Below are 15,534 nucleotides of genomic sequence, written 5' to 3'. Positions count from 1 at the left end.
CCAGGAAAATACATAACCGTTCCTTCCTCTGACGTCCTGCTGGAAGTCGAAGCTTGACTGAAGTGCCTTGATGTAGTTCATATAGGTCAGTTTTCCAAGTGCAGAGAGCAGTATGGAGAAAGGTAGAGAGTGAGTCCAGAGGGACAAACAAGATATCTGGCAAATGTATGCATATATAGAGTCATGGACCCCTTGAAATCACTATGTAAACCAGAGGTTTGAAACCTCTGTGTTATTTAATCCCTTTTGCTAGTAGATCTACTGAGTGCTAGCAGTGTATGTGGTTTATGTCTTATATGAATGTTACTTTCTACTCTGAGATTTCTCTTAAAAAAAAATTCATCAGCTCTTATTCTCAATTTCAGTATTTCTCAACAGTGCTCCTCATTGCACTTTTAAATATAAGACCAAGTAGTCTTGATCCTCAGAGTCCTCTATAAATAGCTCCATTGCTCTTTTTATCTAGGAGATTAAGATCCAAAATAGTTTCAGACACTTCAGACACCATTCTGTTGCTAATATCTCTAGGGAAGAAACAATGTCTGTTAACTTCTTTCTTCTGATCACTCATCTGTTTTATTATTTTATGAGACAGTTTCATCACAAACATTGTATTTGGGATTGAGCATTTACTGAGTAATAAAAAAAAGGCTTTATGGCCCCAATTACTTCTGAATGGGAGTTAATTACAGGGCCTCTCAGTGAATCAGAACCATTGTATTGTTATAGCATCTTTGTATTTTTTTAGTATGTTTTTTAGCCAAATGCATAATCTATTGCATAATCCAAATTATTTAAATTTTGGTAGATTGCTATTGATTTCCCCTCTAAATTTCACCTTTTATCTGTGTTAACAATATCTTCTTGCTGAGTGCCACATGTTTCTTCTTGTTTGATAATATATTCCCTCTCTAACATCAGGTAAGCTCATTTCTATTTTAGTTTTTAAATGTAATATTCATTTCACTACTTTTTAGGATTTGTTTTCATAGATCACATTTTCAAAGCTAAGCTTTCGGACTTAACCCCTACTTTTTTCCCTAGTTTTATAGTGGGAGCAAAGTAGTGTTTACACAACCTAATTAACTTTACAAATAATGTTCTATTATTGTTACTCCTCTTCAGTCTTTTCTGAATTAATTGAACCTCAGTTATGAAGTGTTTTTAAATATCACTTCTTATTTATTAAATTCTAAATATCAGTATTTTTTAAAGTGCATCAGTTATTACTGTAAGCCAGATTCCTAAGATGGAATATTTCATATTACTTAAAAGATTTAATGAGAACACTTTTTAATATGTTACTGAGAGTTTTTTTCTTTCTTCAGTGAGTATGACATTAACATGTCTCCTCATTGACCAAAAATCTTAGTGGTCTTCTGATAATCATTTTGAACCTTATAACCATTTTTATCATACTAAAGATGTTGAAATTATAGGAGATTTGGGTTCAATATTTATTCATTAATTCATTCAGGCAAGCATTCTTTGGTAGGCCCTAAGGACCCAAAGATGAATACTGCACAGTCACTGCCCACAGACATATAAGCAAATATAGTATGTAATAAGGGAAAAGATATGAATAATACAGTGTGGTAAGTATTATAATCAGTGTATGCTTAAGGTAGGTGAGTGACACAAAGCATAAGTAACATTTCTTGGGGTGCTGCCAGAGAAGACTTGTTAGGGGAGAAGACATAATAAATGTTTAATAGGTGAATAAACACTAATAAGTAATAAAACACTAATAAAGGATATAGTTCTATGCTGTGGGCTCTAAAATTCTATTATTGGGAATTCCCTGGCGGTCCAGTGGTTAGGACTCCGCACTTTCACTGCCGAGGGCCTGGGTTCAATCCCTGGTTGGGGAACTAAGATTCTGCAAGCCATGTGGTGCAGCCAAAAAAAAAAAAATTCTATTATTTTATTTAAACATAAGTTAGGGAGAAACTTAGACACTTGAAAATGCAACTAATGTTATGAGGTTATACAGCACATGCTGATTGCCAAGTGAATGATACAGTAACTAGAATTTATTGATATATTCTGCTACACAGACTATATATCTGATTATATGTAATCCTCACTAACTCTCTGAGATAGGTACTGATACTAAGGCCATTTTACAGGGAAAGGCACTTGAGGTTTACAGAGGTAAAATAACCTCCTAAGATCACACAGCTAAAATATGGTGGAGCCAGGATACCTGCTCAAGACAAGATCAGCTTTAGAAACCGAGTTCTTAATCATTAAAAAATGAACATGAGGAACCATAGGAACCCAGAGGAGAAGGAAAAACTTGCCTGTTGAGAGCATTTGGAGAAGAGTTAAAAATTAGATACATGATGGGTATCATGATGGGTATATTCCAGGCATGGGTATTGGCATACATAAGTGTTGGTTGGGCAGTATACCGTAAGTAAACTGGACCAGTATGATGGAGTAGTTCATTCATGTAGGAGCATCAGGGAAGATCAGGTTGGAATCTGAGGATGGAATGGGAACCATCTGTCAAAGATCCTGAAAATGAGTAATCTGTACTTGATCTGATAGAGAGCCATTGAGGTTATGGGAGCAAGGGAGTAATATGGAAGTCACTGTAACATAATTGTTAAGTTATTGAGTATCATTTTCAGATTTTGTGATCTTTAGCATGCAAGTTTACTACTCTTAGGTTCCTTTGTCTTATCTATAAAATGATAATGGTAATACTATCTATCTCACAGAGATTAATTTGTAAAACCTGACATATCCAAGCATTGAGCAAATGTTACATATTATTATTATTGTTGATGTGTTTTAGTAAATTTAATCTGAGAACAGTGCATAGCAGTCTAGGCCTAAGCATTAGGCCGTTAGTTGAGAAATGCTTGAAACATAGTTTTAGCAGGTAAATGGAAAGGAAGGGACAAATACTAGGACTGTTCTAGATGAGTAATATCAGTATGTTAAGGTATATAGCTTTCTAAAAATACATGTTTCTTTCTGCTGTTTCATAATATTCATGTGTTCATTGTTATATCAATAGTTAATAACTGAAAACTGAATGTAACTTTATAATTTACAAAGCCACTTTGACATGTTATTGAATTTGATTCTCAGAACCATTCTGTGAGATACTATTATTTCCATTTTATTAAGGCTCAGAGAGGTTAAGTGATTCATTGAAGATCATGCAAATTAATAAAGGAAGCAGTTTAAAACTTGCGTTTTCATACACCTATTCTAGTGCTTTCCCCTTTATTCCTATATTATGTTATGACGAGAACTGATGTACTATAGCAGGTAACAGTATGAAAAACTATTATTAGTATTTGAAAGAGCTAATTTCATTTCTTAGACATCTGCCTTAATACCAAGAAATAACCAAGGCATGAAAGGAGAGAGACAAGTTCAGAGTCTACTAGTTATCTAATTCATATATAAACCCAGTGATATTTGAATATAATCTCTGTTTAGAAGATCACAATATTAAGTGGCTATAATTTGCCATTTTAATAAACCTTCGGCAAAAATGAAAATAAACTCTTGATTTTCTGCACCAAACCATATTAGGCATTTAATACACTCTGGGTGATTGTAAAATATTTTACAATAGAGCTATTTCTTAAGTGTTTTTAAATAGTATTGATCATGAAACTTTTTGAAATTTACCATCAGGCCAATGGTGGCAGAGTCTACATAGAACTATGCTTCGTGGTGTTCTGGGAAAAACCTTTCGGCTTGTTGGCTATACTATTCAGTATGGCTGTATAGCTCATTGTGCTTTTGAATACGTTGGTGGTGTTGTCATGGTAAGTTTTTACATTCAAGAAAATAATCATTTAAAATATGTTTTTTTTTTAATTGAAGGAAGAGAGTGTTTGAATTGGCACTGATATAAAATATAAGAACTGTAACTTTAAATATGGTCCTGCATTGTTTCTTGCAGGGGCACAAAGGCCCTATTAATCTAATAATACTAGTTTTTACCATTTATTGAATGCTACTTACTGTGTTCCAGGATGTGTTTGATGTTTTACATTTATTAACTCATTTAATCTTTTACACTATGAGATACTTACTAGAAATCTGTTATACACATGAGGAAACTGAGGCTCAGAAAGCTTAAGTAACTTTCTGCAGGTCCCACAATTCCAAGTAGACTTGGAATTTCAGCACAGATTTCTCTGATTTTCAAAACCCCTACTTTTAACCACTGTGAAGAGTATCAATAACTGTCCTGAAAATAAATGATTATTCTGCCTTGTGTCAACATTAAAATGTTAAGGCTGTCCTCCTACCAATGCATTTTCTTAATATTGCATCATAAATCTATCGACCATGACAATACTAACCTTTTGTCATATAAATGAAAGAATAGATTGATTGTTCAGTCAGTACGTTTTGCTGTTGGTGTTGCTATTTTTATCAGGTTTACCCTAAGATATTCACAGTCATATAATCTCAAGTTGAGCTGGAGTAGTGCAAATAAATATATTTAACTGAAACTCCCCTCTTTGATTTTTTTAAATTTACATTGGTATTTCCAGTAGGCTACAGAGTTAGCAAAAAACTTGCATTGTGGTCTTTGTTTTTTCTGCCCAAGTAGGAAGTTTTGAGTAAAAAGTTTTATTTACATGAAAGTGGAGTGAATGGAGACTGTTGTGTTTAGATTTTTCAAGTTGCAATGATCATTTATTACAGTTTTGAGATATATATGAAGATAATTGTTTTACCTACTAATATGAAAATCTTTAAAGTATATCTCATTATGCCAATATTTTTCAATAGAAAATATAAGTTGCAGCCCCATCAAATGAGTAAGCTGTTCTCTTGGAAGAAAAGGAAAGGCATCAACTCATTGAGAATAGTATGATACCACTTGGTAAATAACTGTCATGGGTACTGGATGATAGCTGACAGTAGCAAGAAAAAAAAATCATTAATTTATTCATTCAACAAGTATATATTGAGTATCAACCTTATGCCAAGCACTGTTCTTGACCTTGGTTACACAATTGGGAACATGAGAGACAAAGTCCCTGCCCTCATGATGCTTAAATTTTACAAGATGGCCAAAATTTGGAAACATAGATAATGTTATTTTATTTCTCTATTATAATATTAACAAACCATTTAAAATATATTTTGCCTGTTTTTCCAGACTTGCTGGCTACTCTGTAGAGTTGAACTTATCTTGGAGCTTCCAGCTTATTATGAATCATCCTCCAAGCTTGAAGAACATTTGCTTGATTTTCTTTCTTTTGAACCTGCTCAGATGATTTATATTTTAAAAGGTTTTCAACTTAAATTTAAAAATTGCCTTTCTTTCAGTGTTCTGGACCATCAATGGAGCCTACAATTCAAAATTCAGATATTGTTTTTGCAGAAAATCTTAGTCGACATTTTTATGGTATCCAAAGGTAAATTCTGCCACAGGTATACTAAATTGATGGTGAAAACACACATACACATTGTGTCTTTTCTGCAGTTTCTTAACTTTAGCTTTAAAAACTCTTTTGTAAATAACCAAATTAATGACCAACTGGATGAAATTTTGGCTCAAATATTTTCTCTCAGTTTGAGAAATTTTAATAGTTTCTTTAAACATGCAGTTCCTTGTATCATTGTGCAAAGTAGATAGCAGTCCCTTTTATAATGTGCATTCAAGCCTTCTTTACTTTTTTTTTGCGGCAGGGGTTGGGGGGTGGGTTTGTCCTAGAATGTTTTGAATAAAGAACCAGGGACTTAGGAGCTACATTACATATCCAAATCAGTGATTTGATTTTTTAATTTTTAAAATAATCCTGCATTTCTATTGATGACTGTCTTATTCTCTATAGTCTATGATGAGCAGTCAGTGATTTTTAGACTATAGCACTGTATATAGCTGGGAGCCAGGAATCTTATCTATTATAAGTCTCCTGATTAATTATATTAAGTTAAAAAACTCCTTGGGAAATATTGTTTGCCACTACATCTTTTAAAATCCTACTCTAAATGGTGTTTCCAATCCTTGAGATACTGTTTATTCTACTTAACTCCCTGATTATTATTCCTTCTGAATGGATGTGAACTATTAGTAATTTAGTGTATTTTCTAAAGGACACCCCTTTGATTCCCTAAAATTTGGGGTCCATTAGTTTTTCATAATTCTGAAAAAATAGATCTGTATCACATTTCATCTTCATAAAATACAAATTTTACTCACTTGAGCTGGTATTTAGCTTATAGCATAAGTAGGTTTAGGCATTCCTCTTTCATTATTGTCCTTTTTTATAGTCTACTTCACATTACTGAAAAATCACCAAGAATAGTGTAAAACTGTTCTTTGTGTTTACTCGTTCTTCCACTATCCTAGATTCTGTAAATAGAAACTCTCTCTTGCTCAAGCTGTATGGTCTAGCATGGTCTGTGGGTAATTCCTCAGATCTTTTATCCGTAACAACTTCAAGATAATACCTAATTGATAGATATGGGGTTATAAAATAAAACTTATATAACAGGTTATGTTCTAGCTTCCTTTTCTTTTTAACTTGTATCAAAATAACTTATTACAGTCTTTGGATTAACTGGAGACCTAGCTTTGCTGCAACATGAAGACAAGCTTCTGTTTTCCATGCTAATCACATGATTTCACTCTCATAGTCCTTGAGCATCCTTAACAAGGAGCTGGACTCATTGGCTAAATAGTGGTTGAATGAACAGCTCAATATTGTCTTTTTTTTTTTTTTTTTGGATAGATACTCTTTGCATTCAGATGGTAATGTAAATAAGTATATTTAGTAAATTTATTAAGATTCTTTAGAGGTTTTATTTTGTATTCTGCTCCTTCAGGGGGCCCATTAGATGGAAGGACAGTTCAAACTTTGGCATTTATAGGAGACATACCAAAGTAACTTTTACAGCCAAGGTAGTCAGTTGGTAACTCCTACTTTAAAAACATTACTGTCCTGAGTATTTTTTTCTTTTATCTGTAGCACAGAACTCTTGAGATTTCAGGGGAATCTCTGACCCCTGGCAAGAGATCCTCTTGCTAGCTGTTTCTAAAGATAGAGTAGCCATTCATTTAGGGAAAATGAAAGTATGCATATCTGGTATCTAAAGGACATAGATTTTTCAGTCCAATGGACCGAACACTCATACTTGAGACAACCATAGTCTCTTATTACTACTTATTCCTTCAACAAATAGTTAATGAGCACCTCACTTATAAGATGTGCTGTACCTGATAGAGAATGTTAGGCTTAGCAAGATACTAACCCTTGTTTTCAAAAGCTTACAATCTAGGAGGGGATAATAAGGATGTTTATAAATGATACAGGAAAATTTCAGTCTTAGTTCTATTAAGTTTCTTTTAAAATCCTATTTGAAAGAGTTGAGAGTCCAAGGTTATATATTTTGATTTAAGCTCTGTGCCTATAATATCTGGTTAGACCACCAGAAATACAGTATACAGTAATGATGCTTTCTATTAAAACACCTTGACTGAATTATGATTTTTACATTGCCATTCAAGTGCAGAGTTTGTTTTGAGGATCATATTGATTATTTTGTCAAAACACTTAAGCTGAGGGCTTCCCTGGTGGTGCAGTGGTTGAGAGTCAGCCTGCCGATGCAGGGGACACGGGTTCGTGCCCCGGTTCGGGAAGATCCCACATGCCGCGGAGCGGCTGGGCCCGTGAGCCATGGCCGCTGAGCCTGCGTGTCCGGAGCCTGTGCTCCACAATGGGAGAGGCCACAACAGTGAGAGGCCCGCATACCGCAAAAAACAAACAAACAAAACACTTAAGCTGAATAAAACTCCCATGGAAAACATTTCTTTCCCCAAAGCTAGCCAAAATCAACTTTGTTAGTATGTTACATAGGTTACAATATTTGCAAACTTATTCATCTGAACAGTTCCATTGACATGGTTCCAGTTGGTTGGAAAGAGATACTTTATAACATTTTCAAACAAGTGTAAGCCTTATATTGCACTCCAAATTATAGAATTTAGTGTTTTAATAGCATTCAACTCTTATCAAGAATAACCTCAAGAAATGACTGTTCTGAATACTGTTGCTTTATTTTCTGTAAAAGTTCTGATGAAGATGGTATCTTTACTTTCCTTACATAGGTATCCTTCTTGTATATTCCTCTTTAACTTAGTTGTTAAGGAAAATTTTGTCATACCTCCCAAACTAAACTTTATTTTATTAGGTAATGATTGCCATGTAATTAATCATAATTTATTTTTTGACCTGACTACCAAAAGTTTTGAACTCATTGTAATACTTATATATAGCAATAACTAGGTTTCTGATTTAACCATCATCTTCCTTTTATTTTTGTGACTTTTGATATTGTTTTGATATATGCATCTTTTATTACAAGCAACATCAAATTATTTCCTGAACCTGGTACAGATAATAAGTAAATATATTAAATCCTTTCGATTGTGAGCAACAGAATTCACTTATTGCTCATTTCATGCAGAAAGAGCATTGTATTCTCTTTGGTTGAGGCATTAGTCATATTTTTTTATCTCCTTCTTCCTTTCCAATTTTCGATATCTTCTTAGTCTTCTAATACATGTAGATTGTTATTTCTTCCATGAATCCTGTCTTCCATATGTAATCATATCCATATTGGTTCTATATGTTTGATTTGCCAGTTTATTTTTTGTAATATATGTTTGGGTAGCTTTTAGCATTTTATTTGGCTGAGTCTTCTGATATTTTTTCTCAAATATATGTCTTTTTTGACTGTACTGTAAACTATCCAGGTTATATAATTTATATGCTGCAATTCCTCAGTTCTTTAAGCTCTAGGGAAACAGATGATGTTTCTACCTTTTTATGTGCTCTAGAGTCAATCAGTGCTACTGCTGGGCAGTCAAATTTGCTTGGTTAATTTGGTGGTATTTACACGGAATTGTTTTTTCATAGTTTTGGTTCTAAAATTTGGACACAGAAGTAACACTGAGTGGGTATAGTGCAAGAAGATAATTCTCATGGAATTATCAGAAATTTTAGAATCTTCTAATAGCTTTTCCATCACTCTCATTGTTAGATTCTGACCCATAAAGTTAGTCACAAAGGTTCTCAAAGCTGGTAAATGTATGGGAGGGTCAGTATTATCAGAGGAAAAAGGTGTGGCTTTGTTTAAGTTGCTTTATAAAAGTATTGTAGCAGTGCCATGCATGTGTTTTTGCTAATAATAACACTGACATTTCTTTGACTTTTTCCCCTCAGAGGTGACATTGTGATTGCAAAAAGCCCAAGTGATCCAAAATCAAATATTTGTAAAAGAGTAATTGGTTTGGAAGGAGACAAAATTCTCAGCAGTAGTCCATCAGTTTTCTTTAAAAGCCATAGTTATGTAAGTAACATTTCAATTATGTTATTCATTGGTATCATAGTTGATTAACATTAACTGAACACACTGACAAATGATTATAACTTTTATTCATATTTTGAATATAAGTTAGAATAATGCATTCATTAGAATTTAAGTATGTTTGTATCAAGAACAACATGGCCATTATAGTTTATATATTTTATTTCCTTTTAAAACCCTGTATAAAAAAGATCTCAGTATTAGTTGTTGCAGGCAAGATAAACCAATGAATGTCAAAATAATGGGCAGACGTTTGAGGAAAAATAGTGTATTTGCATAGTCTCAAAGTATCTTTCCCGGGCTTCCCTGGTGGCACAGTGGTTGGGAGTCCGCCTGCTGATGCAGGGGACACGGGTTCGTGCCCCGGTCCGGGAAGATCCCACATGCCGCGGAGCGGCTGGGCCCGTGAGCCATGGCCGCTGAGCCTGCGCGCCCGGAGCCTGTGCTCCGCAACGGGAGAGGCCACAACAGTGAGAGGACCGCGTATGGGAAAAAAAAAAAAGTATCTTTCCCAAGATATTTTTACAAAGGGAAAAACAGTAGCTTCGTAGAGGAGAAACCTGGCAGACACCACCTTAACTGAGTGATCAAGGTTAACTTTACCTGTAACAAGACGTCAACATAATGTGACCCCTGAATTCAAGGACTGAGAAGCGCACATCACCTTTGTGGTACTCTTGTAAAGAAGGTATATAGCCTCATGAGAAAACATCAGACAAACCCTAACTGAGGGTCATTCTGCCACATAATTGACCAGTACTCTTCAAAAATGTCAAGGTCTTTAAAAAAAGGAAAGTCAGGAATTGTCATAGACTGGAGGAGACAAAGGAGACATGAGAAGTAAATGCAATCTGGAATTCTGGCTTAGATTGTTTCTCCACTGACTTGTTAGTGGAAAATCTGGTAAAACCAAACACAGTCTTGTAGTTTAGTTTTTTTAAATCCTATTTAAATGTTTAGGATAGATATTTTGGTGTAGTCAGCTTGCCAACTCAGTTAGGAAGAAGAGCAAGAGCAGTAGAACAAAAGAGTGAAGAGCAAATGTAACGTGTGAGCCCCTTTCACCAGTCACATGGCTGCTGAGACAGCTTGTGGCAGGGGAGGGCAGCCTTCTGTTTACTCAGCATATACTCTTCTCTCTTTAATTATAATTTAATTTTCTATTTTTGTTTAAATTTTCTGTGTCACTGTCAGATTATTAATAGAGCTGTTACATCTGTTAAGTAACTTTATCTTCATCCCTAGTGTAAACATATAATTAAGAGTTAAATTGTCTTCATCGTTGTAAATTTATTTTGACCTACAATAGCCTCTGATTGCCCTATAAGTTTGATCAGTAGACTATTAAATAATCTGTTATTTATTTACCGTTCTTAATAGACTATGGTTCAGCTGTGCAATTGTTTATTACACTTTAGATGTTTATTACTACAGTGCTAAACATCCTAGGAATCCTTAGCTGATGGTGATGATGTTAAAGTTGAGAATGTGGTATCAGGTAACCTATTTTTCTGTGGCCTTCATCATGGATACTTATCCTTTTATTTTTCAAAAATGTCACTTATTTACGTAATGGTTTCACCTTCACATGACTGTTTTCATTTCTTGAGGCATTCTAGTCACTTCTAAGTTGCTTTAGCAACAAGCATATACTTCAGAAATAGTTTTATCAACAGAAAGAATAACAAAATATATAAATGATAGCATCTACTATCTGTGTACAGTGTGTACACTGCTGTTGTTTTCTTTTAAAATTATTAGAGGAGGAATATTAGGATGAAAAGATTTAGATAAAATCTCTGCTAAGTAATCAGAGAAAATAACCAGAGGACTATAAGACGTACATTTTTTGAATATTCTATTTAAAGAAGACATCCATCGAATTTTTGTTTGTTGAGAGGATAAATTAGGGGACACTGCCATTTTGTTCCAGGTGTATTCCATTCACTTTGGTTTGCATGTCTATAAGTGTACAAACAATTGTAATAATATTGGCTAGCACTTAACTGTGTACTTACTCTGTACCTGACACTGTTGAAACTCTTTCCAAGGGTTAATTTATTTAATCATCAAAACAGTAACCCAGTGAAGGTGGTAGTAGCATTTGACAGATGGGAAAGCTGAACAACAGGGAGGTTAAATAAATTGTCCAATTTCAAACAGTAAGAGAAACAGTTGGAATTCAAACACAGGTAGCCTGGCTCTGTCCAGAATCTATATTCTTTACCACGCCACTACTTTTCATCCCAAAATATCCTCTACTTACTATTATTATTTCTACTCCCATCTCATAAATTGTATTTCCCTTAAAATGTATTTGTCTTTATTATTTTTAAAAAGAAAGGCAACTGTTTCTAATCAGGGCCAGTATTAGTTCTGAAAGACAAGCCAGTGATTTTTGAAGGCTTCCCGGCTCCACCAGTTTTACTAGGCTGCGTTTTTTAAGCCATAAGAATTGTGTGGCTATTACAGAACCACTTTAGCAAATGTGTTCCATTAATCAAGGTGACTTATAACAAAAATTCATCCAAGTTTGGAGCACTGAAGAGATATCCAAACTGTTTGCATTCTGCCCCTCCAGAGTGTTCCCTTTTCCAGCTATCTCAGAAGCACACTGGTGCTGCATGCTATGAAAGGGGTTTCTTCCCCTTATCTGTGCATCCTTTCAGAAAAATCATTGTTGTTTATAGGTTATGAAGACATTACTATTCAGATCTTGATTGAGATGCATAATAAAGATGATATATATTAAATGTGTTTTGAATTTCAGGCAAAAAACATTTATTCTCCTAAGTAGGTGGTTCAGAAAGCAAAACACCAAAATTGTCATTTGGAACCTAGAACAGAGAGTTTAGCATATGAAAGATAGCATTGTTTGTAAGTTGGCAAACAAGAATATAAACAGATCATTGGTTAAGTGATGTGAAACCATTTTATTCATTCCAGAGTTCTAAAAGTTCATGTGGCAAGCAGCACTTACGAAAGGTGATTTATTTTTTGCATTAAGCATTTGGAAACGAAGCAGTCCCTATCAAGGTCCTATTGCAGTTGGTTTTGCTTATTTTCATGGTATTTAGGCCAGTAATTTTTTCCCTTGCGTTATGGGCTGAGCATTGGCTACTAGGAAATGAGCTTAATTTGTGACTCTCAAAAGAAACAAATTGTACTCAGCTCAAACATCTTGAATAACTTGCCTTTCTATACTATAGGAATTCCTCAGTTTGCTTCTAGAAGCCACTAATTTGCCAAAAATAATTTATTTGGAAGAAGCATTTAGCAGGTAGGAAATACATTAAATGAACAGGCATTCTCCTGTTGATCTGCACAGCAGGCGATTTAACGTAGTCTCCATTCCCCTAGGGAATATAGGGCCAGGACTCAGGAAATACAGTAAAATTTTCTTATAAAGCTAATCAAGAAACTATAACACTTTATAATCTTTCTCAGGATAACATTGTGTGATAGTTCAGGGCTGTGTTTTTAATCCATAATGTACCTGTGGTATAGTTAGTCGTTTTGGAATACAGTAAGTTCCTATCAGCAAACAAACATGCTATAAAATCTCCCATCTAAACAAACAAACTCCTTTGGCACCACATCCTCCTATAGGAAAGAGTCGTGCATACTTACTGACTCGACTCTGAACTTTATATTCTCTTTTGAACTCATTCCACTTAGACTTTGGTCCCCAGCACTTTATTGAAAAGGTCCTTGTTAAGAGTCACTGATGACTTCTCTGTTGTTGATCCAGTGGTCAGCTTTCGGTCCTCGTTTTACTTGACCTATTCTTAGTATTTGAAGTAGTTGTTCTTAAAGCCTGGTTTCACTTAGTTTTGGGGATACCACTCTCTTTAGGTTTTCTTCCTCTCTTTCTGCTTCTTCTGAGTGTCCTTTGTTGGTTCCTCCAAATATTGGAGTAACTCAGGGTTTGTATTTTAAACTTCTTTTGTTTTTATATACGTGCACTTAAGGTGACCTCTTCCTGTCTCATGGTTTTAAATACTGTCTAACTCAAGACCTAAATTTATATCAACCACAGCTTCTTTCCTGAACTCCAGAATCATATATCTGATAGTCTGTTTAATATCTCCACCTTAGTATATAATGTTCACCTTGAACTTAATATGTCCAAAACTAAACTGATTTTCCTTCCAAAACTGGCTTGTCCCACATGTATTTCCCAATCATGGTAAAGGCACCTCCATTCTTCTGCTCACTCAGGTCATAAACCTTGGAGTCATCCTTGCCTCTCTTCCTCTTTCACCCTCCCATCCAATCCACTAGCAAATCATGTTTACAAGATTATATCTTGTAAATATAATCAGAATTAGACGACATCTTGCCCCCATCACTGCTACCATCCTGGTGCAAGTCAAATTCATCTCACTCTTGTTTTCTTGCAGTAACTTCTGAACTTCTCTCTGAGCTTATACCTTTCCCATCTTCTTGCATCCTTACCCCTCTACTGACTACTCTTCACACAGTAACTGAAATGAACCTTTTTAATAATTATGCTTTTTCATAAAAATAATGTTACTCTTCTACCCAAAGAGCTCAGTGGCCTCCCATCTCATAATTAAAGCCATGGTCCTTTTGATGGCCTACTAGACCCTACACTCTTCCTGCTGCCTGTTCTTGTAATTTAAGTTTCATTGGAACATGGCCACACTCATTTATTTACATATTGTCTGTGACTGCTTTCAGTAAAACAGCAGAGTTGAGTCATTGTAACAGAGACTCTATGGTCTGCAAAGCTTAGCTATTTACTGTCTGGCCTTTTACAGAAAAAGTTTGCTGACCCTTGCTCTACAATGTAAGGTTTTAATGGCAGAGGTTTGTTTTGATCTCAGCTGATTCCTCAACACCTAAACTTTTATTTGGCATCTAGTAGGTACTTTAAAAATACTTGAAGGGTGGACAAATGGATATATGACTAGAGTCTGACAATGTTTTATTTTAGTTTCTATTCTACTCAGTTTCTTCTGGTTTCTACTGCAAACTCGCTCTGGAGTAAAGTGCACGATGTTCTATTTTTCAGTAATATAGATGTTCCTGTAGCTCACCACACTATGCTAATGCTGAACTGGCCAATCTGTGTTTATTCTAGTCTTCATAGAAGACTTGAAAGCTCTTTCTTTCATGGTAGGGCTATTTGACCATTTTCCATAACTGCAGGTAAGTGTTATAGAAAATACTGGAATGCCCCTGTTACTTTGTACCAGCGTAGCATTGTGCTGATTAAACGTTTCTTTCCCCAAGTGACTTCTATTTGGACTGAATGATAGTTTTTAGCCCTTTTATTAAAGCAGATTAAACATTTACCTGGCTTTGAATAATTAGTTTGGAGTACTCTGAACTTGGTCTCATCTAAATCTTCTGAAGGACTGGTGGAATTGAGGTACCCTGGAGTTACCTTGTTCTCATTTTGAGGGAAGATTTGGTTCTCTAGAAATGGTGTGGTGGTTTTGTTACTATGAAAGCTAAGTTGCCCTTGCAACATGCAGTACCTACTAATTAGTTTGTGTGGTAATGAGAGTTTTCTACATTTCAGTAGAAATGATGTGCCTTTGGACATATGTAACAACTCTACAGGTATTTTGTTCTTTTGATTCTTTTATTGGTTGGCAGATTAAGGATGGATAAGTTGTTATCTGAAGCTGGTAAACTGTTCCTTTAAGTGTAAACTTCTGCTTTCCAGTGGTTATTATAAAACGAAGGATCTTTTTTCCTAAATCTTTCAAATAATTAAAACTCTGTTTATTGAATTTTAGTTTCTCAGCCATAGCAGCCACCTTGTTGAAGATGAGCATGTTAACAGAAATATTATGGAGATTTCAGTATTTTCCTGTAGTTAAAGCATAGCATCTTTTGCTATTGTTAAAGGAAATGTATCTGTGCTTATTAGAAAAATTATGTTTTTGCTTTTATTTTTGACCTCTCAAAATATCCAGTTATATAAAGTTTTTCGGTTCTTGATACCACAGATTCCAGAATCATACACAAAAAGTGAAATGTTCATCAAATGCTAGTCTGTTACCACAGTAGAGTGATGGTAGGTGTGTAAGAAATGTAGTATTTCTTACATTTTTCTTTTTGAATTGTAGAGTATGTTAATAACAACATCATTATTGTTATTGGCAGAAATGTAAGAAACAGAGACATTTTCACATT

The 15,534-nt window shown here is 34.7% G+C and overlaps 1 protein-coding gene across 1 annotated transcript in view; it reads left to right on the top strand.

Moving 5' to 3' along the window:
• IMMP1L (inner mitochondrial membrane peptidase subunit 1) overlaps nucleotides 1–15,534 on the top strand; it is a 75,088-nt gene that overhangs the window by 44,540 nt on the left and 15,014 nt on the right. Inside the window, exons 3-5 of the mRNA XM_065882935.1 lie at nucleotides 3,661–3,794; nucleotides 5,317–5,405; nucleotides 9,219–9,345. Coding sequence (XP_065739007.1) covers nucleotides 3,690–3,794; nucleotides 5,317–5,405; nucleotides 9,219–9,345 — 321 coding nt within the window. The 5' untranslated portion in view covers nucleotides 3,661–3,689. The remainder of the gene's footprint in view (nucleotides 1–3,660; nucleotides 3,795–5,316; nucleotides 5,406–9,218; nucleotides 9,346–15,534) is intronic.

This window comes from Phocoena phocoena, chromosome 8 (assembly GCF_963924675.1).
Source record: "Phocoena phocoena chromosome 8, mPhoPho1.1, whole genome shotgun sequence".
Taxonomy (NCBI): Eukaryota; Metazoa; Chordata; class Mammalia; order Artiodactyla; family Phocoenidae; genus Phocoena; species Phocoena phocoena.
Note: the sequence above shows the minus strand (reverse complement) of the source record. Positions and strands in the feature narration are given on the sequence as shown.